The sequence below is a fragment of the Lichenostomus cassidix genome, chromosome 1Aa (assembly GCF_008360975.1).
Source record: "Lichenostomus cassidix isolate B80296 chromosome 1Aa, HeHo_3.0, whole genome shotgun sequence".
Taxonomy (NCBI): Eukaryota; Metazoa; Chordata; class Aves; order Passeriformes; family Meliphagidae; genus Lichenostomus; species Lichenostomus cassidix.
Window position 1 is genome coordinate 5,690,247 of NC_139480.1, and position 22,531 is coordinate 5,712,777.

At 40.9% G+C, this 22,531-nt stretch overlaps 1 protein-coding gene across 9 annotated transcripts in view; it reads left to right on the top strand.

The window, feature by feature from the left end:
* CELF2 (CUGBP Elav-like family member 2) overlaps window positions 1-22,531 on the top strand; it is a 543,197-nt gene that overhangs the window by 513,613 nt on the left and 7,053 nt on the right. For 7 of the 9 annotated variants that reach the window (XM_085082623.1, XM_085082595.1, XM_085082571.1 and 4 more), the window contains 3 exons: window positions 8,863-8,982; window positions 15,621-15,818; window positions 18,587-18,730. In XM_085082623.1, coding sequence (XP_084938749.1) covers window positions 8,863-8,982; window positions 15,621-15,818; window positions 18,587-18,730 — 462 coding nt within the window. Of the gene's footprint in view, window positions 1-8,862; window positions 8,995-15,620; window positions 15,819-18,586; window positions 18,731-22,531 lie in introns of all 9 variants that reach the window. The other 2 variants (XM_085082585.1, XM_085082603.1) reach the window with 2 other exon arrangements.

Here is a 22,531-nt window from a genome sequence, read left to right on the forward strand (position 1 = left end):
GGTGCCCTCCCTTCCTCCTTTGCTCACTGCTGCTTCTCTTTCCCTGTTCCTTGAGAAGATATGGACAGACTTTCATGGGAACAGTTCACCTGTGAGTAATGAAGAAGGAGAGGCACACTGACTTATTGGAGAAAGACTGTAATATTGGTATATGTCTTTCTATATTGTCATTCTTGTTTCCCCTGACTCTTTCTTGCTCTCTTGCTTTTCTGGTGCTTTGTCCCTGGAGTGCATCTGTCACTTTTATTTTATCCTATTCAAGCACAAGCAGAGCACTCCAACTTACTAGAATCTTCCTTTTTGACATCAGACAGCACTTCCGAGATACCAGAAAATCTGCAAGTTTTTACTTCTTTCTCCATACCAGTGGCAATGTGTTTGTCACAGGACCTTATGGGAAATAAACTGCTCCAGACCACAAAAATCTACCTCTCCTTTGCCAAAATTTGCCCTGAAAAACAGAACCAGTGCCTGCTGGTACTGTTAGCAAGAGGGAGACCACCAGTTTGTGCAAGGGCAAATACTCAGATTGGCTGGAGATCACCATAAAGGGCAGACAATTTAATGCCAATCACACATGCTAGTTAGATTAGAATACTGATGAGCCCTAGTGAAAGGCCAACTGCATCTTCTTTTAGCAAAAATATTAAAATGCCCCCGTTTCTCCCCCTCCCCCTTCAGATTCTCCACAAGAATAAATTAAAACTTGGAGGTGTGGTTATTATCACAGAATAATTAGACCCCATGGGATTAGAGACACTCAACGTTTGCTAATGCCCCTGGGTTGTGATTATCTAATAATGATGATGCCTCTGTCATTGCTTAATTATTTTTAGCCTTTAAAATGTTCTTTCTGCAGTCCAAGCCCGTAGAATGTGTTCATTTCAGCTAAAAACACCACTGCAAATTCCTGAGAGCAATGTCACATGGGCACCATGATTGACTTGCCTACTTCTCCCCCACACCCGTGTTTATAATCCTCATTTCCTAAGCTCCAGCATTACTACATTTGAATCATTCTTCTTTTCCAGAAGACATTTCATTTGTGTGTTTAGGATAAAACTTTGGGGCCTCCATCTCTTCAAAGCAACCAGTTGGTGTTAGTGCTACATAAAGAGAACACGCCAGAATCAATTGACCTTAAATGTGTAGGATCAGATATGTCCAGAATCCCCCATAACTCCAGGTCAGTGGTCTAGACTCCCACCTGGAATAAGAGCCACCCACAGCTGGGTGCCACTCATCTCTGTTTAAGAGAGTACCACCACCAAACTAAGATATTATAAACCAGGCCAAAGTCAGAAACTTTGGACAGACTTTGTCCAACACAACTAAACTTTGTTCAACATCTTTGTTCTTTCACTGAGGCCAGCAGGTGTTCCTCATGTTTAGATACAGTTTTCAATACACAATTCCAAACATCATTGGTTTTTGCAACTCAAGATTAGAAAGAAAACAGAGAATGCAGCCTTAATCTGATTATCCTTAAATCTAGAGTTGTCTCTGAGCTTTATTATCCCTCTTGGACTAAGCAAGGGACAAAGGCATATTTTTTTTACCCAAAAAGATTTTGTGGACTAAACAAAGATTTTAAATTCAGCTTACTAAAATTAGAGATTTCTAGTTTGGGTTTAATATTTCTTTTTCTTTTCTCCTTATAATTTTCTTATAAACTTGTACAAGTCTTTTTTTCTGTCTCTGACTGGGGAGCTCTTAGAAATATTGTTTTTTATATTCTTTTTTTTAGTGCCTTTACTCCCTTTGCATAATTTCTTTATATCCTTTATTTATGTTCTTCTACCGTGATTCCATTTTCTGTTGCACATTGCTGAATCTAAGAGGAATCTAAAACCACAAAGAAAGATCCAAGGTCAGAACTTCCTTTTGTTAGATGTAGATCCATCCCTGGAAACCTCACCCACACAATGTAGTTGTGGCAGCCTAGAATCAAAACCACAGATGAGAGTTAAGTGGCTTATTCAATGTCAACCTCTGTTTCTGTAAACAGACCCAAGAACAGAAACCAGTTCTACTGTTCTGTTTTCAACATATCTTCATTCTTCAGCCTTTTTTCTTTCTGCCTCAGTATGAGCTAACTTCTACTTTTCTCCTACACTGCTCTAACTCCCATAGAATAATTGAGGTTGGAAGGTGAGTTGGATGTCTGTGACCCAACTCCCTGCTCATGTGAGATCAGGTTGCTTAGGGCTTGATCCAAAAGAAGTCTTAAAAACCTCCAAGGACACAGATGGAGCAATCTGGGTAATCTGCTCCAGTGGTTGACATTCCTCACAGTACAAGTGTCTTTAATTATATCTGAGCTGAAGCTCTCTTGTTTCAATGTACTTCTCATCTTCCCACCATGTACTGTTGCTCTATCTAGTGAATTATGTCCTTTTAAGTACTGAGAGGCTGCTTTAGGTTCACCTGGAGCTGTGTCTTCTCCAGCCTGAACAAGCCCAGCTTGTTACAGGATGAGTGCTGGAGCCCCTGACCAGCTTGCTGGCCTTCCACTGAACTCCCTCCACCTGATCAGTGATCTCCTTGCAATGAGTAACTCAAATCTGCATGTAGTGTTTAGATGTGATCTAGCAAGCACTGAGTAAAGAGGAAACCTGGATCTCCTGGCTCACCTCCTATCCCACAGTCCAGGATGCTGTTTGCTTTATTTGCTGCCAGTGCATGCTGCTGGCTCATGGTCACCTCCCACCAAGACTCCCACAGGTCCATTTCAGCAAAGCTTCTCCCCAGCTCATCCATCCCCTGCTGTGTTATTGAAAGGGATTATTCCTCTCCAGGTGCAGGACTTTGCATCTGTCCTTGTTAAATTTCATAAGGTTCGTGCTGGCCAGTTCTGCCCATCTGAATCCCTCTGAATGGCAGCCATTTAGTCAGCACCAGTGTAAGTCACATCCATTTTATCTGGGCCTTGGATTCAGTGAGCTTAGGAAGGCAGCAGAAAATCAGAAACACATGCAAATTCAGTACAAGAGAAGGGATTCTGGACCCAGACAATTTCCAGTAGAGATCTGACAGGAGTGTCTCCCAAAAGAGAACGTTTGCTCTGCAACTTCTCATGCTTAAAGTCACAGAGATGCTGAATCTAAAATTTGTGGGCAATATTGATCCCTGGTGCACTACTACATCATCTTTACTGGAGCAAAATAAATACTTTGAACGCCGAGTTATTTAAACTCTCCTTTAACTAAAACAACAAGAGCAAAAGTGTGGTTCACAGGTGAGTGGTGATAAGCAAGTGGCTGATACCAGAGTAAACTCTGAGCTTCCTGTTGTGCCCTGCATTCGTAGTGACAGGCAATTGTGGAGTGTAACCAAGGGCTGCCTACAGGACAGCTGTCAGCAGGGCTGAGGCAGTTACCATGGTGGATCTCTGTGTGGAAAGTCCCAGCACAGTTATGCCAGTCTTGGAGCTGCCCTGAAGCCCTGCAGGACCAGAAAACTGGTTCTGCTCCAGAAACATAATAGCTGTTCTTCACATGGATGGGGTTGGCAAGGTGTATAGCAGCCCTCTATGCCTGCAAAGAGCTGGAGGTGCCCTTGCTTTTTTTTTTGCCCATTTTCTCTGCTAGTCCCGCCCTAAAACCAAAATAATGTTTCCAGTAAGAAACTTCACTTAAAATTTTGTAATGCCTCATGTTCTTAATATCTTACTCCAAGACTTGCAGTTTTTGTATCATTTCCACGCAGTATGCCCATGTTTGAAGAGGAGGAAGGGAACAGGACAAGGTGGATAGGAATGGTGAAGTGCAAAGTTTTTACTGCACATAAATAGTGCCAAGCACATATAGCAGGGAGTTTCCAAGAGATTTTTTTTTTTTTTTTGGTGTTATAAGACTTTGCTGAGAAGTCATTAGAATTCTTTTTTCACTTAGACATTTTCCAAAAAAGTAAGGAAATAATGAGGTTAACTACACACTGCAAACCATTTCTCTGCTAAATCATGTGTGATTGGAATAGGTCATTTCCTTCAGAGCAACAGTGAGAGGGTGGATTATCTAGTACTTTGTCCTCAGGCAGCCTTCAGGGACCCTGACCTCCACTGTGGGAAAGAGGATTCCTGAAGATGAGCAGAGGGATGGAGCACCTCTCCTATGAGGAAAGGCTGAGGGAGTCAGGGTTGTTCGGCCTGGAGAAGAGAAGGCTCCAGGGAGACTTTATTGCAGCCTTCCAGTACTTAAAGTGGGCCTGCAAGAAAGATCAGGCCAAAACTTTTAGCAGGGTCTGTAGAAATAGGACAAGGGGTGATGCTTTTAAACTAAAAGAGGGTACATTTAGACTAGATACAAGAAAGAAATTTTTTATTACAAGGGTGGTGAGACACTGGCACAGGTTGCCCAGAGAGGTGGTGGATGCCCCATCCCTGGAAACAGCCATGGTCAGGTTGGACAGGGCTTTCCACAACCTGATCTAGTTGAAGATCACTTGTTGCTCATCTTTAAAGATCCCTTCCAACTGAAACCACTCTGATTCCGTGATTCATTTTATAAATTAACCTGAGAAATGAGGGGTGGGATTTGCCCAAGGCTGTACTAAAGACAAATCTGTGGTTTCAGTATACTGAGAAGCTCTACCAAGGGCACTCCTTGGTCTGAGGTGTAGGAAGTAAATAGGCATAACAAAAATGTGCCTGTTCCTCTAAGATACAGCTTTCTAAGAGACATGGCAGCAACTGTGAAGAAGCAGAAAGTCTTGCAGCAAAAATCATAGCAATTGCTTTATCCAGGGCAGCACAAGAAGTTTGAGGGAAAATTGGGAAAGGCATCAGTAGCATAGGGTAGTTGAGCTCATCTGCATGCTCTTCAGGGCAATTCAGTCCAACCTGAAATAGAAATCTAAAGGTAGGGTGTCTGAATTGGAGGTCTTTAAATCTCAGAGAGTCCAGTTTTGACTAGTCTAGCTTAAACTAACAGTGAGGCTGCCAAAGGTGGGGAAATTAATTCCATCCACACTGTGTGTAGCAAAGCCAAAGAAATATTTACACATCATTGCCTTTCCTAGATGCTGTTATCCTGAATCTAGTTTTCCAGCTGAGGCAAATCCAGATGATGTAAATCATTATGACTCTATTGACATAAGCTAGCCAAAAGAATGGCCAGAAGTTTTTATGCTAATTCCAGTTGGTTTTTTATGTTGGCGTGGTTTTTAGGAATTGTGTTGAAGTGTTATTTAAATTAAAATTTAAGAGAGAAATAGCTCATTACTAGTTCATATTTCTGTTAAAAAAAAATTCACTGACCTAGAAGGTGTTATAACCTTTTAGAGACAGAAGTAAATGTTTTGAGAACATTTGAAAATGCCAGCTCCTTCCAGCCTTAAAAATCTCCATGAGTCCAACATTACAAGTTAAACACAAATATCTGTATTGTGTAGAGCAACCACTCCAAATGAAAATGTGTTTTCTGTATCAAAGAAAACTCTGTTCAATATATTCTGTTATATATTTATAACAGAATATTTTCTGTTATATTCTGTTATTCTAATATATTTTGTTAAAGAATATATTAACTAACAGCCAAGTCTCTTGGCTTAGAGCTTGAAGCTGATAGCAAAAATTTCATCAGTTACATGGAGGAAGGACAGTAAGAGGAGGCGCAGACACTGATCTCTTCAGGAACATGGGGTGACTCTTGGGGTGTCCTGTGCAGGGCCAGGATGACCCTTGTGGATCCCTTCCAACTCAGCATATTCTGTGATTCTGTGAATGTTCTGGTGTGGAGGGTGGAGGGAGTCATGAAATTTTTTTTCATCTATCTGGTGTCAGAGGAACCTGGTAAAATCCAATTTATAAATTATGTAGGTAGCCAATCTATTTTTGTCTTCTGGACAACTAAAAGACATAAATATAGAAAATATTCTGACAGTGAATTATTCTTCCTTTGCCATTACTCTGAGCATTTGTGGAGCCCAAGAGTTTTGCTGACACAAGAGAGTTATACAGGTTCCCCCAAAGCAGTGCAGTCATTTGCTGTTACCACAAGGCATGTGATTTTTCTTCTTTCCCTTCAGTTTAATATATGTTACAATTTTTTAGCTGAAAAGAACCAGAAAATGGCAAAGAAAAGGAGAAGCATAGTCCTTGTCTCTAGATGGATTTCTGCATGTTCTGGGAGCGCATGAAGTAAAAACTTTCAGCTGGTCTATGCCTTCACGCTTGTCTTGTAGGACCTTTTAACTTTTATTTCATCTTCCTTTCATTTTCTGGGGGATAAGGCATACCATTCCTTCATCTGTTGGTTTCATGCAGCATTTTATTAGAAATTTTCACCTCTCTTAATATCTTGGACCTTTTATGCTCCCTTTATGGTAATATTTTAGCTCATTATTGTCTTCATTTCATACATGCAGGTCTCAATCAATTAGTGTGGAGTCTCTCAGGAAGCCTCATGCAGAAGGTGCTTGATCTGTCCAAGTGCCCTAAAAAAAGGAGCTCCCTTCATTTCTTTTCACCCTCTGTTCAATAAGATAGTGGAAACCATACAATTTGTTCAGTTTCTTTCTCCTCTAAGAAATATTAAACCAAAGAGGAAAGAGCATTCTCCCACTGCATCTGTGAGGCAGATCACTGCTAAGCAGAAGCAATGCCACAACAACCAAACACTGATTTCTGAGGTGCTTTAGGGCTGCAAATAGCATTGTACAGTGATCATGTGCCAAGTCTTTATTCAGGCAAACTAGATAATCTGCATTGCAGCTTCAAATGGGAAAAGCACTGAGGCACCTGCTCTTTATTTGTCTGATAAAATAGAGAAACTTGGTAGCAAATAAAAGAAGAAAAGAGATGTTGGCCCCAGATACTGACCATCCTGGAGCATGTGTTTGAGCAGTCAGACTATGGTAAGAGCCCCCACAATTCCCTGTGGGCTGCACAAGAGGGAAGGTTTTAAGCAGAGCTTTTTTGCCTTCTCCAACAGATGTGTTGACAATCCATAAGCATATGGCTCTTGTTCACAGGAGTTATTTGCCCCCAGCTTTAATGTAATTTACAGGCAGTTTCCTAGTTCCCATTTCTCTCATTTCTTAAATATAGGCATTTCCTCAAGAGAAAATGGTAATAATCCTCTGAAACCGAAAATTGATGGAATTTAGTCCAGTCAAAAGCAGTCAGATCCTTCAGATTTGAGTTTTATATGCATCATTTAAATGATTTGCTAATGAACATTGACAGAAACATGGACCAGTGTTGGTCAAAGGGAATTCACTTCAGGTTTTTTCCTCTCTTCTCTGTTGGTGCCCACAGTATCTGACAAAAGTGGGTGGTTTTTTTGCTTGTTTTTTATTACTTTTTTAATCAAAGACATTATTGGATTCTTATTGTTTAGTGGGGATAGATTGAATAATCTCAGGTGCTTCTGTTTGCAACATATAAAATTATTCAAATTACATCACAGATGCTAAGACGCAAGGAATGCATAACAGAGCCTGGAAATCTCTCTTCCCCCACAGCAAGAATGTTCTTTGTACTTCGAGGCCCCAAGAGTGTGAAAACTTGTCTTTAGTGGGTCTTAATGTTGCAAAGGCAGGTTATTTGTAGGTTAGAGCTTCAAGGTTTATCCACAGAGTGAAAAAGTTGTCTGCTACTTTCCTTACTGGACCCTGTCAGCTCTAGAGACTGCACTTTCTTGAGGGTTCACTGAGTAATCTGATGTGTTTGACAGCCCAAAAAGCATCAAGATAAAAGTGGTCTTAACCATTTCATAGCTAGGTAATGAATAGGAGCAAAAAAAGCATGGTGTAGACATGATGTGCCTTCAGTACATCATCAACAAAACTCCGACTGTAAATGTTCACTTTTGGTAAGATAATGCAACTTTCTAACAGAAAGGAAAGGAAGCCTTTATGGTTGATACACTGAAGTAGGGCTCAGGAGACAAGCTAAAAACTTATTTGCTTCTGCAGGTTTTTTGAGTGTGGTTCATCTTGTATAACTTTACCTATCTGTGAGTTAAGTGTTTAATCTACACTGGTTATTCAAGACCCTTCTGTGAGACAGACTCACCCAACCTATCCCAAATGATGACTCTTTATTACTTTCTTATGACAAGAGAGCTAGTCTCTTTCTCTCCCTAAACACATAATTTAGATTAATTCATCTCACCCACCTTCGTCATTCTCTTGACATTGTAGCAGCAAGGACATTTTCTCCACTTCTTCCCCGCTGGCAGAGCTTTTGGGGATACATACAGTACCACAGGGGTGCATACACATGACTGGCTATGTACAGAGCTCAGGATAAAAGCCTGCAATAAAATGGATGGTAGTTACATTTTGTATTTGGCTTGTATTTTGTATTTAGCTTTATAGTATTAGTAATTCTTCTTTTTCTAATCTTCAGGTCTTTGAATGAAATTCATACAGTGTCCTAGAGCATAATGTCTTCACTTAGAATAATTGAACTTACTATTAGAATATTTGGGACCCAGAACAGTAAGCTGTTGCATGATAAAATTACTGAGTAATTCTTGTTTGTTCATTGATGGACTTTGAGGTGTGTGGCAAAATCCCAAAAGCCTGGCTAGCTGATGAGCCTGGGATGCTAAGCTGACTGACAAACTTTTGAGAAAATGTCTGATCCCACACATACTGGTTTGGTATTGTATTTGCAAATAATAGCACAGTGCTGAATTTTGTAATCTAGTATTTGCAGTTCTAGACTCATCAACACTTCCCATGTACAATCATACTATTCATGTCTTGAACAAGGTTGGTCTTGTTGGTCTTATTTTCTTTTTTCCTTTTCCTTGCAACTAGCCCTGTTGTGCTCCACATGATTGTAAACTGTTCTGTGATCAAATAAAACAAACAAACTATGGCCTTAATTTTGCTTGATTTTTTTTCTTTCAGTTGCTGCATCAACTGCTAATTCCACAGCTGGTGCGGCCATGAATTCTTTGACTTCTCTGGGTACTCTCCAAGGACTGGCTGGAGCCACTGTTGGACTGAATAATATTAATGCACTAGCAGGTACCGTAAACAGTGAGTATTTATTGCTGTGGTGGACAGCCTTCCCCAGTAATCACGCCACAAAAAACATCAATTGTAAAGTGATAATACTATTTGGAATCTCTACACCAAATAAGGGGGTCAAGTTGATCCAGTTCGATTCATGGTACATATGTATTTCTGGAGTCTTTTAGTTTCATGCAGTTTGCTCTGCAAAGTGAATTTCCTTGGGTCCCGGCATAAAGACTCCTCTTCTTGCAGTACATATGGAAGGTAAAAGAATTGTCACCAAGGATTTGGGTTGTCTAGGTTATAGGAGAAGCTCTATTTTCATTGAGGGAGTCTGACAACAGTTATATCACCCCAATGTACAAAACCTCACTCAGAAATGTAGTGCTAAGAACAATGTTTGCCATGGAGGCAGTCCTTTAAAATGTCTGTAAGAATTATCTAATTGATTTGAGAGCAACATGCTTTGAAAATGAAGGCAAGTCTTTGGCTTTCAATTGGCAATATAGGAGAACATGCAGTCAGTCACCCATAATGCCAGAGCACACACACCTATCCTATGACATCTTACACAAACCCTGGCATCTCCAGCTAAGCAGATGCCAGTAGTTGTTAAAACATTCTTCCTTGTTCTTAGCCTTGGTCAAGATTTTCTTGAGGAAGAAGGATTTTTTTTTTATTGTTTCTGCTGTGATGACTTCACCTTTGCCTGTAGTGGGAGAGATTTGCCCAGCTGCATTTTTCCGCCTCCCTCTTTTTTTGTTTAGCTGCTGTTGCTCCTTGCATTTTTTTTTTTGCAATGCAAGGAATCTATTTGGTCATTGCCAGTCCATGACCCATCATAATGTACCCTCAGGAATGGATGTCCTCCTCAGTATCTCTTGCTCACTCTGATGCTCTGCATGATGTCCTTTCTGTCACTGTTACTTGGCTGCTCACCTAATCTTTTTGTTCTGTGATCTCTGGTTGGCATTGTTGGGAGCTGGGAAGGAAGGGGGCTAATGGATGTCCATGTAGCAATGTTGAATGGTTGCATGGGGTCTCGTGTAAAACAGGACTTGCTTCTGGCAAGGACATGTGCATTTCACACAAAACAACCTCTTTGCAAATACAACTCAAGGACAGCTTAGGAAAACTTGAGTATTAGGTCCCAAAATGGCAGATGTTAGTTTCCTTCCTTATTACTCCATTAGTGTCAAAGCAAGCCACTGGAAATGGCATGCATGAAAAGCTAACTTACCTCCTCTCCTCTCATGAGCTCTTGTAGTAAGAGATCTACTCTGTCATGAGTAAGAAATCATTAAATATCCTTTCTGATTAGCAGTCATTGTGCTTCACTTGGTTTACAAAAAGTCACAATGTCAAGAGCAAAATATGGCATCCCACTCCTCCCCTCCCACAAGTACTAAGAACCCAGGCACACTGGAGCACTCCAACATAATGTATCCCTTCATCAAGACCAAGCAAGAGTCAATCCTAATAGCTCTTTGCCTGGAAACCCCTCTCTTGCACTGCTTTTAGCACTCCTTGCTAGGCTGCAAGCAAAGAGTTTACATTTTCTCAGCAAGTATTTCGAGGTGATGTGTGTGCAAACTTATCTGCATGTGTCATTTGAAGTATTAATTATGTATTCACAGCCTGGTACCAAATTTCAGTTTGTTTTAAGTCACCATTTGCTTCCATGGACTTGTACTGATAGTGACTGCAGTCCCAAATCTTCTTCATGGATGTTTTTATGGATATGTGTATAGTGCTTACAAAATGTATGTGGGTATGTCTGTCTGTGTATATACACCCATGAGAGAGAGCTGAAGAGGGGAAACTGCTTCCCCATGACACAGCTCAGCATTAGAACACTGTTTCAAAAGGGTACCACTGATTATCAGTTTCTGGTACTTGTGATGCTGATGATAGTGAAGCATTGCTCAAATTACAATAACTTCCCCTGTCTATTTTGATGACAATTTGGGGCTTTTCCTGAGGACCATGTCTGACTCAGTCATTCACACTCAAACCTTCCCAGGGGTCTGCCTTTGGGAAACCTCACGTTCAGTAAGTCTGATGTTTCACACTGACATGGCTTATGCCATGGTCATAAGCACTCCAATAAAAAATATTCACTGGCCATGGACATTCCTGAAGTAATTATGAAGCAAATTGGGAATTGAGTGACATGCTTCTAATTGGGGAACTAGAAAATCCAAACACTGAGCTTGGGCACTGATTTATACAGAGGTTCAAAGAGATGCTCTTCTGCCTAAGCTATGTCCTGCTCTGCATGTGAGAATCACATGGACAATGTCTTCCATGCTGAGCTCACTAGAAGACTTTTATCTGTTTTCTCAATCCTGTCTGGGTCTGTGAAAAGAAGCTGGGCTATGGAGGCTGCTAGTGCTGTCATTGTAGAGAGAAGCATTTTAAAAATATGTCTGGAGGCTTTCAATAAAGTGGAGTATGGTAAGTTTAACTATCTCCAGTTTTCCAAGATTCGGTCTTCCCTCAGTTTTTCTTGAAGCACCTAAAACTTTAAATGGCAAAACATTAGACTGTCTGCTTTGACCATGTAAATTTAAGAATTCTAAGTAACAAAAAGACTTACGAATGTTATGAGGAAAAATTGCTAAAGAGAGAGAGGAAGCTATCCTTTGCAATTAAGAAAGAAGACCATCTTTCAGGATACTGGACAGCTATGGCTCAGTATTTGTGTGTGATCCCAGGGCAGTCACTTAGCCTTTCTGCCCCCTTATTTACATCTGTAAAACAGAGATAAAACTATTCATGACAGATTTGAAGGTGCTTGAAAAGCACTTTGAGAGACCTTTGGACTTGCCAAGCTTTGTTGTTTCTGTATTATGTAGAGAAACTCAGGAAAGTAGAAGGCCATAGATGAGAGGCTCCAAAAGGTTATTTCACAGAAGGGAGGAAGGGACCAGAGTTCAGTGTGAGACTGAGGTGCATTGGTAGAGATAATAAAGAGATGGCAGAGATGTGTAATGGCATCTGGGCCTTGCAGATTTCATAAAAATGTAAGAACAGAAAACATTTGAGGCACTTTCTGCAGCTCTGTTTTGCTCAGGAGGGAGGTGTGTGCCACACGTGGGCTGTGGCAGAGTAGCTGTGCCCTTCCCAGGAGCAGTGCCGTGGGCAGGGCTGTCTGGCTGATGGCTGATCTGGAATCGCTTGGTGGGAAGGTGCTATTGATTCCAGGGGGAAGGAGGGGGTGGATGCTGCCCACTGCAACACAAAGCATGTTTATCTAATAGGCCAGTGACTCATGAAAGATAACATGGTATCCTAATACTACCTCTGTTATCAAGTTATTTCAACAATAATAAAAAGAGAGATACAAGCTGCTTTATCAGGAGCCTTTCCTTTAACCCGTTCTGTGGTACACCCATGCAAGCAGTGACACAAACCTAAGTACAAAAACATCAGGGCAGACTAAGGGCAGCCTCAGGATCAAATTATTTGTAGTAGCAATATTTAATACAAATCTAATATATTGTATATTATACATAATTTATTATAAAAAGTAATATTTATGTTGTTGTTTTTCTTGTTATTATAATATTTTGAATGCCATCTATCACTCCCCCTCCTGAACTGGGCAGGGGAGAGAAAATATAACAAAAGGCTTGTGAGTTGAGATACAGGTAGGGAAAGATCTCGTACCAACTACCATCACAGGCAGAACACACCTGACTTGGGGAAATTAGTTTAATTTATTACCACTCAAATCAGTGTAGAATAATGAGAAATGAAACTAAATCTTAAAAACCTTCCCCCCACTCCTACCTTCCTCCCAGGCTTAACTTCATTCCCAAATTCTCCTCCTACTGTCCCCCGGTGGTGCAGGAGGATGGGGAATGGGGGTAGCAGTCAGTTCATCGCTCACTGTTTCTGCAACTCTTTCCTCCTGAGTTGGACTCCGCACTGTTCCTCTGCTCCAGCATGGGGTCCCTCCTACAGGAGAGAGTTCTTCCCCTGCTCCTTCAGTTCAGTGTGGGTCTGTTTCCATTGTGTTTCTGCAGTACTCCACAAACTGCTCCAGCATGGGTCTGCTCCGTGCATGTTTTCCCTCAGGAACAGGCTGCTCCAGAGTGGGTCCCCCACAGGGTCACAAGTCTTGACAGCAAACCTACTCCAGTGCAATCCTCTCTCCACAGGTCCTGCCAGGAGCACTGGCTTCCCACGGGGTCACAGCCTTCTTTGGGCATCCACCTGCTCTGGTGGGGTCTCCTCCATGGCTGCAGGTGGATCTCTGCTCCCCCATGGACCCCTGTGTGCTGCAGGGCTCAGCTACCTCACCATGGCTGCATCAGGGGCTGCAGGAGAACCTCATCTCCAGAGCTTGGAGCACCTCCTGCCCCTCCTTCTCCATCAACCTTCGTGTCTGCAGAGCTGTTCCTCTCACACATTCTCACTCCTCTCTTCTCCAGCTGCAGCTGCCATTGCACAAGGCTTTTTCTCCTTCTTAACCCAGTTACCCCAGAGGTGCTACCACTGTCACTGATGGGCTCTGCCTTGGCCAGTGGTGGGTCCATCTTGGAGCCATCTGGCTTTGGCTCTGTAAGACATAGGGGAGGCTTCCAGCAGCTTCTCACAAAAACAACCCCCATATCCCCCCCACTACCACACAAGCCCAATACAATTTTATAACTGGAACCATTATACAAGAAATACCCAGGTCTGTTGAGCTCTGACAGAGATTTTTGTTCAAAGCAGCAGTGGCAGCCAGTACCTCCCATCAGGGTACAGCAATGCTCTGAAGTGGGGTGGAGGGGAAGGAGAAGTCTTCAAAGTGAGACATTTTATTAAGGAAAGGCTAAGAATATCACATCTCTGTCAAGTGTTTAGTCACACAAATTATAGTAAGATCAAAAGGTATAATTTATGCAGTACAATTCTCTTAATTGGCACAGACTCTGGTGGAGCCATAAAGGTGCCACTTGAGCAATTGTCCTGATTATTGGAGACTCATAGGAATATGCTTTTCAAATCTACATAAGAGGTGGAAGGATACTGGGGTCAGCATCTTTATCCTCCTCTGTCAATGCTGGATAATTCCCTGCAGTATTCTTCCTTTCTCTAAATTACTCGTGTGATAAGGTTTCTGCCATCTTCCTTGAAGATTGTTTCCCAGTCTAATAGATTTCATTATTAATTTACTATAAAGTGTCCTCTGCCTAATTTCCCCACTTTTCCCCAATTTATATACCAACCCTTATTACTGCTCTGAAATTAAGCCCTTCCTTCTCTTCACTGTACCTTGCTTTGGGGTCTTAATATGACACCATCAGTCACATCTTCACCCACCATTTTGCCAATCAAAACATTACAGAGACACTGTCTAAGAAATGATTGCTGGTGATTCTGGGTACCCCATTTTTCTAGTGACTGATCTTCTGTACCTCAAGAGGCCTGATTAAGCCCTTTAAGTTTTGTGAGCTGTTCACCTAGAAGCTGGGGGGCTGGGGTAGCTAATTGTGCAGAAAACAGGGCCTGACTTTCAGTCCTGATGGGCTCTCACTGCTCATGTTGACATAAGTTGGTCATGTGGAAGATGAGCAGGGCTCTGAAAACTGCCATGCTTTCAACTTCCAACAGAAAATTCACTTTTTCTGGAATTTCTGAAAGATATGCCAGCACTGTTAACTTCAACATAACTCATTTAGGAGCCATGCTGAGAAATAGAAGCAGTGGAGGGAAGCTGTAACTCAGGAGTTTGTCCACCATCGAATCAGAGTAGTAGAACTCCTTATGCAGCCCACACTGTTTACACGGATGAAGGATGCCATTTTCTGCACAGCTAGCAATCCCATCTGAAATTTCCTCTTTAACAGCCATCTCAGTTAAATTACTCTGTTACTTACCAGGATGTAGAATCGCTGTAAGTTATAAAAAAAACCCAAAGTGACTCTGCTTCCCATGTGAAGAAAAACATGGCTAGAAACAAATGCTTTTGTTTCTTCATGAAAGATGCCTAGTCTGGATGAAGTATTTTTAGTCACTCTGGATGTGCTGCTGTTCATCTCCTGTGGAGTGACTGGAGTACCTAGAGGAGGAGGGTGGAAGCAAAGAGCATTGCAGTCCATCTTGCTACCACAAGCTGAAGGGACAAAGGCTGTAATTGCACAGAAGGTTATCATAGAATCATTTAGGTTGAAAAATACCGGTTTTAAAATGCAGTTAATCAGGGTTCTCTGCTCACTCTGTATGAGCAAAACACTTCTGCTATGGTGTGGTCATGGCCTGTTGCTGAAGACCCTGGTCAGAGAAAGCAGGTTTCCTCACAAACTGCTTTTCCCAGTGGCCAGCTTGCAAGCTCAAATAGGTCCCCCGCTGCCAGCTTCAGACACCCACAGCAGAAGCGCAGGTGTCAAGGAGGATGAGCAGAGAGGCTCTTAGGAGCACAGAGCTGTAGTACTTGCCAGTAGCAGGCTGCATGCAAGTCCATTTGACTGTGCAACCCTTGTGCTGAAGTGATCCTGATGCCAAAGTCGTGTTTCTTTGTCCTCAGTCCCATTTGGTGAAGTGCCGAGCTGCATGCACTGCTGTCGTTGTCAGTGTCGTATAAATACCAACGACTTTCGGAAAGCACTAATGAACAAGTGCAATTTCTTTTCTCTATTGTTGGGTTTTTTGTAAAGTTGCTCAAATGCTCTCAGGTATGGCGGCCCTGAACGGAGGACTTGGCGCAACAGGCCTGACGAACGGCACGGCCGGCACGATGGACGCGCTCACCCAGGCCTACTCAGGAATCCAGCAGTACGCGGCCGCCGCGCTGCCCACCCTCTACAGCCAGAGCCTGCTGCAGCAGCAGAGCGCCGCGGGCAGCCAGAAGGAAGGTAAGTGCCCACGCCATCAAATGCGGCCCAAGCGGTGCCACGCGGCCGTTTCCTCGTGGAGGCTTCACGGAAGGCCTTGAGCAGTCTAATCTGTGGTTTCTTTTTCCTCCAGTTTTCTCCTACTTAGCACTGTCGCCTTCTTTAACCTCTAATGTGTTTCACTTTTCAACCGTCTGTCCTTCAAGTTTTGCTTTGCCACCCATCCTTCCTTATATAAAAGCGTTTACCACCTACTGTATACAAAGGCGTCGCAAACAAAAATCATCCCTCTGTGAATGCAGTTTTGTCTTCTGTCATAGTGAAGCTAATCTGATTAAGTTCACGGTTTTGAGCTAATGACAAGATCCGTTTTCGCTTTGAGTGGTTCTTTGCTTAATTGTGGGTCTTGTGGGGAAGCAGCTAAGTGAATGATTGCCCCCCTCTCCCCACACCAACAGCAAATAAACCTCAGGAAGTTTTTGCTAAGAATAAATGAATACTAATTACAAGGTGTTTAGGAGAATGAGGTTACCCTTTTCCCCCTCTTCCGTTCCCCTACATATTTCCCAGGCATTTTGCAGGGTTGTTTCTGTTTTCATTGCTTTCTCCTGTCCTAATTTCCAGCTAATTCTACAAAGACAGGAAAATACTGCATGCTTTCTAAGACTGTATCTATGTTGTCACTACTGTTCTTGCCAAGGATAAGCTTTGGAAATAAACCTAGTATAATATCCTCAAGAGAAATCTTTTTTATCCTCTTTTGAAATAATATCTTGCACTATTATGTGATGTGTTTCATAGGAAGACAAATTTGGCATTCCCCCAGCTGGTTATTATATAGGGACACTGGAGTTAAAATGTACATTTTCTCTGAAGTCTTTTCTTCATTTGCTGCTAACAGCTTGGATTATTTAAAATGAAAAGGGTTTTTAAAATCTTTTTTCTCCTTATTTTTTTGTTTTCTGCAATTATCTTTCACCTCAGGCCCTTTGCTCAGTGACAATAGAGTATTTGACACCAGAAAAAAATTGTTTATTTGGTGTCATTGCAAGATACATAGTGAAGGACAGTTTGATTTTTTTCTAAATATTTTAATTTTTTTTTGTTTAGAAACATTCAAATCAACTTTAGGCTTATTTTTTATTATTATGAAATGCCAGAATCCTTTTAAAAATACAATATTATTGTTATATATCTTGTATCTGTTAGTAAGTGTTTAAGTTCAAGTGAGTAAATTCTGAATATTGACAACAATGTTTTGTCTCTTACCATGATTTCTGATGGAATGGTGAAGAGTCTGGAGTGGTTGAGGATAAAAAAGTCCAAGAGAAAAATGCTGTATAAATATTAAATGCTGAAGTACAGTGAACTGCCTCATGCATATGCTCTTAAATATTTATTAGTAAGTTTTTATCCCTACTATTTAAAAGAATATTATTTGCTGGGAATGACACCTTACTTGTGACAAGAAGAAAAATGTCAGGTGACAAGTTTTTTCATCTCTTTTTTCCCCACCTCCCCAAAAATTTTTCCTTTTTTTTGCTTTTTTTTGCCTAATTCATTTATCCCCTCCTTTTGGGCAAACTTTTCTACCTTTTCCTTCAGGCTGAGAGAGAGCAGCCAGCCTGATTCTATTGCAGAAGGAACTCCATAAATCTGATGAGCACTTTCCTCTTCCTCTCCAGAAAAACAAGGACATCACCTCTGAGGCACACTTAGGTTCCATTAAGCAAGGGAATGCTTAATCAGGTTCTTCTAGGAGTGTTTTTAGCAGAAATGCTTGTTCCCTTTGCATACCTCTTATGCTCCTGGAGCTGCACAGGGAGGCCACGTCTGGCTCCATCATATATCACACTCTTCTTGGCATCCACTGCTTGTTTCCAGTATGTTGCTGTAAAGGGGGAATTGAGCTGGGGAAAAAAAAAAAAAGCCTGTTAGTGGTAGGATGAATGATTTAACCTACAACTTTATAAATACGTATCTCAAATTTTGTCTGTAGCAAAAATATTCAAAGCACCTTTGAGTTTATGCCTTTCTTTGCAAACTGAACTTAGTCTAAAGCCACTTTAATTTCAGTCCAACTACTTAATTTTGAACTATTTTAAAAGACTTGCTTTACAGAGCTTCTTCCAGGAGACAGAGCTTTCTATGGGGAATTAGAATTTAAAAAAAAAAAAAAGGCAAGCTCATTTTGAATAAGTCAGTACAAATTTAAGTCTGAATGTCTCTGACTTCACTGACTTCCAAGTCACAAGGTGTGCTTTGTCTTATTATTTTTTTTCCTATCTCCTCCATTTTCTTGACCTTTGTTTTTAAATCTGTGGTGCTCAATTCTGAGCTCACCTCATTCCATTTCCATAAGTTCCTGCAACTGGAATTAAACTGACAAACCCATGCAGGTGTTTGAAGGAGCAGAGAACTCCTTGTGCAGTTCTTGGGGTATTTTGAGAGCCAATACATTTTGTACCTGTTTTTCTAACCCTAATTATACTAAAAGACATTTATGGAAATTGAAGAGAATGAATTTAACTACTTCTGTAGGAGAGTTATGAAATAAACACTTTACTTTTCAAAGTAAACACTTTTCATTATGGGATGCTCTAAAGAGCTGCATTTCAGCTGTGCTCCTTTGATGATCCACTTGCTTTTGTTCCTTCAAAGTTGGAAAGTGAAATGCTTTCTGACCATCAGCTTCAGTAAGTATTACGGAAAAACAGATTAAATGTAGCACCTGTAATAACTGTTTTGACAGGATTTTTTAAAAATTTATTTATTTTATTTTCCTAAAGGTCCAGAAGGGGCAAACCTCTTTATTTACCACCTCCCCCAGGAGTTTGGAGACCAGGACATTCTGCAGATGTTCATGCCTTTTGGAAATGTTATCTCTGCTAAAGTCTTCATTGACAAACAGACCAATTTGAGCAAGTGCTTTGGTATGTCAAATTTAATAAATCAAATATAAAAACCACATGCACTATACTGAAAAGGGGTCAGGAAAGAAAATTAACAGCAATGTGAGAAATGTCATACTGGAAACTCATTTCAAAAATAATGGACTGTTAATCCTCAAATGAGCACGAAGATGCACAGACAAACTACTTCTAACTAAAAATTGGATATGAAAAAAACAATAATAATCTTCCAGTCTGACATCTCGCATGAATGTGTCAAGTACATGAAACTAATTACACCCTATGTGGGGGAATGTCATTTAGTATACTATTAAATTGCCTTATTATGGATACCTAATTATTCTCTATTGTATAGCTGAGCCACTTAAAAAAAGCTCTATGTTTAACCCATTACTTCTACATTACAGGAATTTCTTTCTTCTGAATTAAGATTTTGCAATTAGTGACTGAATGGTGTGTACCTGTAGTTCAGAATATTCTGCAGACAGTTCATGTCTAGATCTGCAGCTCCAGCTGTTGTGGGTTGGTTCCAGTGTTTTATGGAAAGTGGCATCTCCCTTACCTTAGGGCAGAGATGAAGGCATCTCACAAGATCAGTGTCTCAAGTTTCCCAGAGAATGCTTCAAGCTGTCAGAAAATTAGATCACAGCAGAGGAGGAGATGATGTGCTGGTATAAAAATAGTTTTAGGGTTGATTAATTAACAGGGTTGATGTCTTTGGAATAGCAGAGATGCACCAGTTCAGTGCTTTGATGGAGTGGAGCAGAGAATGTAAGCAAGTGGTAAACTTTTAGAGCATTGGTCTAATAATTATGGTCTTATACAAGACATTGGGAGGATTTAGCAGGAGGAAAGAATCTCTTAAACATGAGTTTGGTAAGGGTTGGCATAAATATTGGAGTTTCCTTAAAAGTAAGAAGTCATTCCTGAAGTAAAGGAATGCAACTGTAAAAGAGAATTGGATAGCACACTTGCAAAGTTGATTCAGTTCATAGAAAGAGTGTGACATTCTTTCTGCATTTTCCCACAGTCTTTCAGTTCATTTTTGAAGCATAAAAAATTATTCATATCTAAACCATTATGGTCCAGCCTGTGTCTGCAATGGGTTAAAGCAGTCCCTAAGGCTCTTGCAAATTTGAAAAGTGGAATTGAAATGGACTCCCCATTGATCTGGAGCCAGTTCTGTTAGTGTGTTGGGGTTACAAAATCGTTGTTGAGGTCTCCAGGAATCTTGATGAAATGACAAATCAAGCTATGTTAATCGAAATGCAGCAATTGTGGTGACTGCTGAAAGAATGTAAATTAGTTTGGGCAGGTGGCTCAGTTCATCAGCTCATTTCCCACTCTTGCTTTTTGTGTGTTTCCTTTTGCTCTTTGATTACCTTCTTACTTATTTGTCTGGGTTTGTGGGACAGAATTGCCTAATCTAGAGTGATGCACCAAGGCTATCTTTGAGGGAAAATGGAGGCGTCAACACCCAGTGGATGGAGGAATCCCTCTGTCTTTTTGGTTTTAGGCAGCTTTCACTGATATTTCCATTTCTCATTTTTCCTTCCCAGATATTCTGCCACCAGGGAGGGAGTTCTGCTTTAAAAACAAAAAGTAGAAGTGGCAGATGAAGCTGAGTTTTCTGATTCAGTGGGTGACTACTTGGTGATGCTGCAAATCACAGGCAAAGCCAAAATTAGTCCTGCTAGCTTAATGTACTGGCATAGTCTGCGTGTACCTCCTCAGCGTTATTAGCAAGAATTATCTATTTGTTGTTTCAGTCCCATATTTGTGTTTTAAAAAGCTTCTTTTTTTTCTTTTCCCACCCAAAAACTGGGACAATAGTGCAAACTGGGACAATAGTGCAACTGAAGAACCCATTTCTCTGCTGAATCATTAATGGTCATTGCTCTTGGTACAGTTTGGGTTTGGTTTTTTTATTTGTTGGTTTGGTCTTTTTGCCCTTGTAATAATAATAGTAATAGTAATAGTAATCGTAATCGTAATCGTAATAATAGTTAGTAATAGTAATAGTTTTCACATGCTTAGGGCTTTCACATGCTCTGGAGTTTCCAAACTCCTGCCTAAAAGAGGAAGAAGTCAAATTACAGATGAGAACACGTTAATTATCCAAATGGTGTAAGATTGTCCAAGTCTGTCCATTGGCAGAAATGGGAAGGTGCATTCTCAGTGAGTCACAAGGCACTGATATACAGTGATGAACCTTTATGTAAAACCGCTTCTCAAAATTAAAAATTCCTTGTCTTTTGCAGAAAAATGACTTTGGCATATTTTTTTTCTTGTACAACCCAAAATGAATGCTCAAGGGATTAAATGGCAATGAGGATGACAGGACAGTCTGCATCTGTTTACATCTGGAAGTGCTCTTCCATGAGTTCTCATGGGCTCCACGGGCTTTAGTTGATTCAGCAGACAAAGGGTTTCACTCTTCAAGCTTATCTCTTACCTTTCATAAAACTTAGAATAAGAAAAATGAGATACGTAAAAGTAAGGCAAAGGAGGGGGGACCCAGTTACATCAGTGCAGAAACTAAGTTGGCCTCATAGCAAAATTGCTACTCAAATTATTAAAAATATTTGTGCTGATTATAAATATACCCAAAGATCTAAAACAAAAATCAGAGCTGTCATGACTGGGTCTTTGAAAATTCATAAGAAACATCATCCCAACCTCATGTAACCTGTGCTTTAAAATTCAGACCAAAAAATGATGAATGAGTGCAATCAGAAAAATACAAATAAAGGGAAGGAATGCCAGATTCTTTATATGCTTTATAAATGAAGGTTCTGAATAAGGAAGAAGATGAGAGTGGATGAGAGTGTAACAAGCTAATGTAGGTACTGCTTTCAGTGTAAAGACACAAATTGTGAATCAGAATAACAGTTGAATGATAGGGACTGATGCCAGCAATGCAGCACAGAGGTTGTGTGTTTGAATTGCTGTCTGAGTCAAGGAAGCTGTTAAAGAGACACAAAATGAGGTGAGTGATCTCACCTCCCTGGAAGGTAAGGTAAGCATAGCCTGAGATAATTGTTCTTCTTCCAGTCATCATTGGAGGTGTCTAATTTGGTGACATGCATGATGGGTGGAAAAGCCACTCTGGGTGTGCTTCCTTCTCTTCATTCAGCATCCATAGATGGCATCTGACTAGTTTAGATCACTTGCTTTGTTTCCAGGTGGACAAAACTAGGTAAGAAGGAAAGGAACTACAGTAAGGATCAGTTCATAGCAGTAATATGCACTTAAGAGAATAAAGTGAAGGTTAGGAAAGATGTGGAGGGAAATGCTGAATTGTCAAGGTAGGTAGGAGTAGCTATATCTCAGCTGTGGAGCATCTGCCTGGACAGTGGTATAGCTGCCTCCCAGCTCGTGGTAGTTCCCTTTTCTATCCCTGAGACAATCCTAGAGCTGATGGATGTAGAGCTAAGATAATGATTGGAGTCATGTGAACAGACAGGATCTCCTAGAACAAAATAAGGGGAGGGAGGGAGGGAGGCAGGCAGGCAGGCAGGCAGGCAGGCAGGAAGGAAGGAAGGAAGGCAGGAAGGCAGGAAGGCAGGAAGGAAGGAAGGAAATGGCAATAACTTTAAGAGGGAATTATCTAGGGGAGAAAGTGAGGAAGGGACAAGAGTTATTAAATCGAATGAAGGTATGGAGGAACATTTATTATCCCTTAAGGAGGTAACAAATAAATCAACCACAGGACAACATGGATAAAGCATATTGACTTTGGCCAGGAGAAGGTCTGCAGAAATTTAAATGAGAGGAGGTTTTGAGTGGAAGGAACAGAAGTTAGCCTGAGTATTCAGAAAA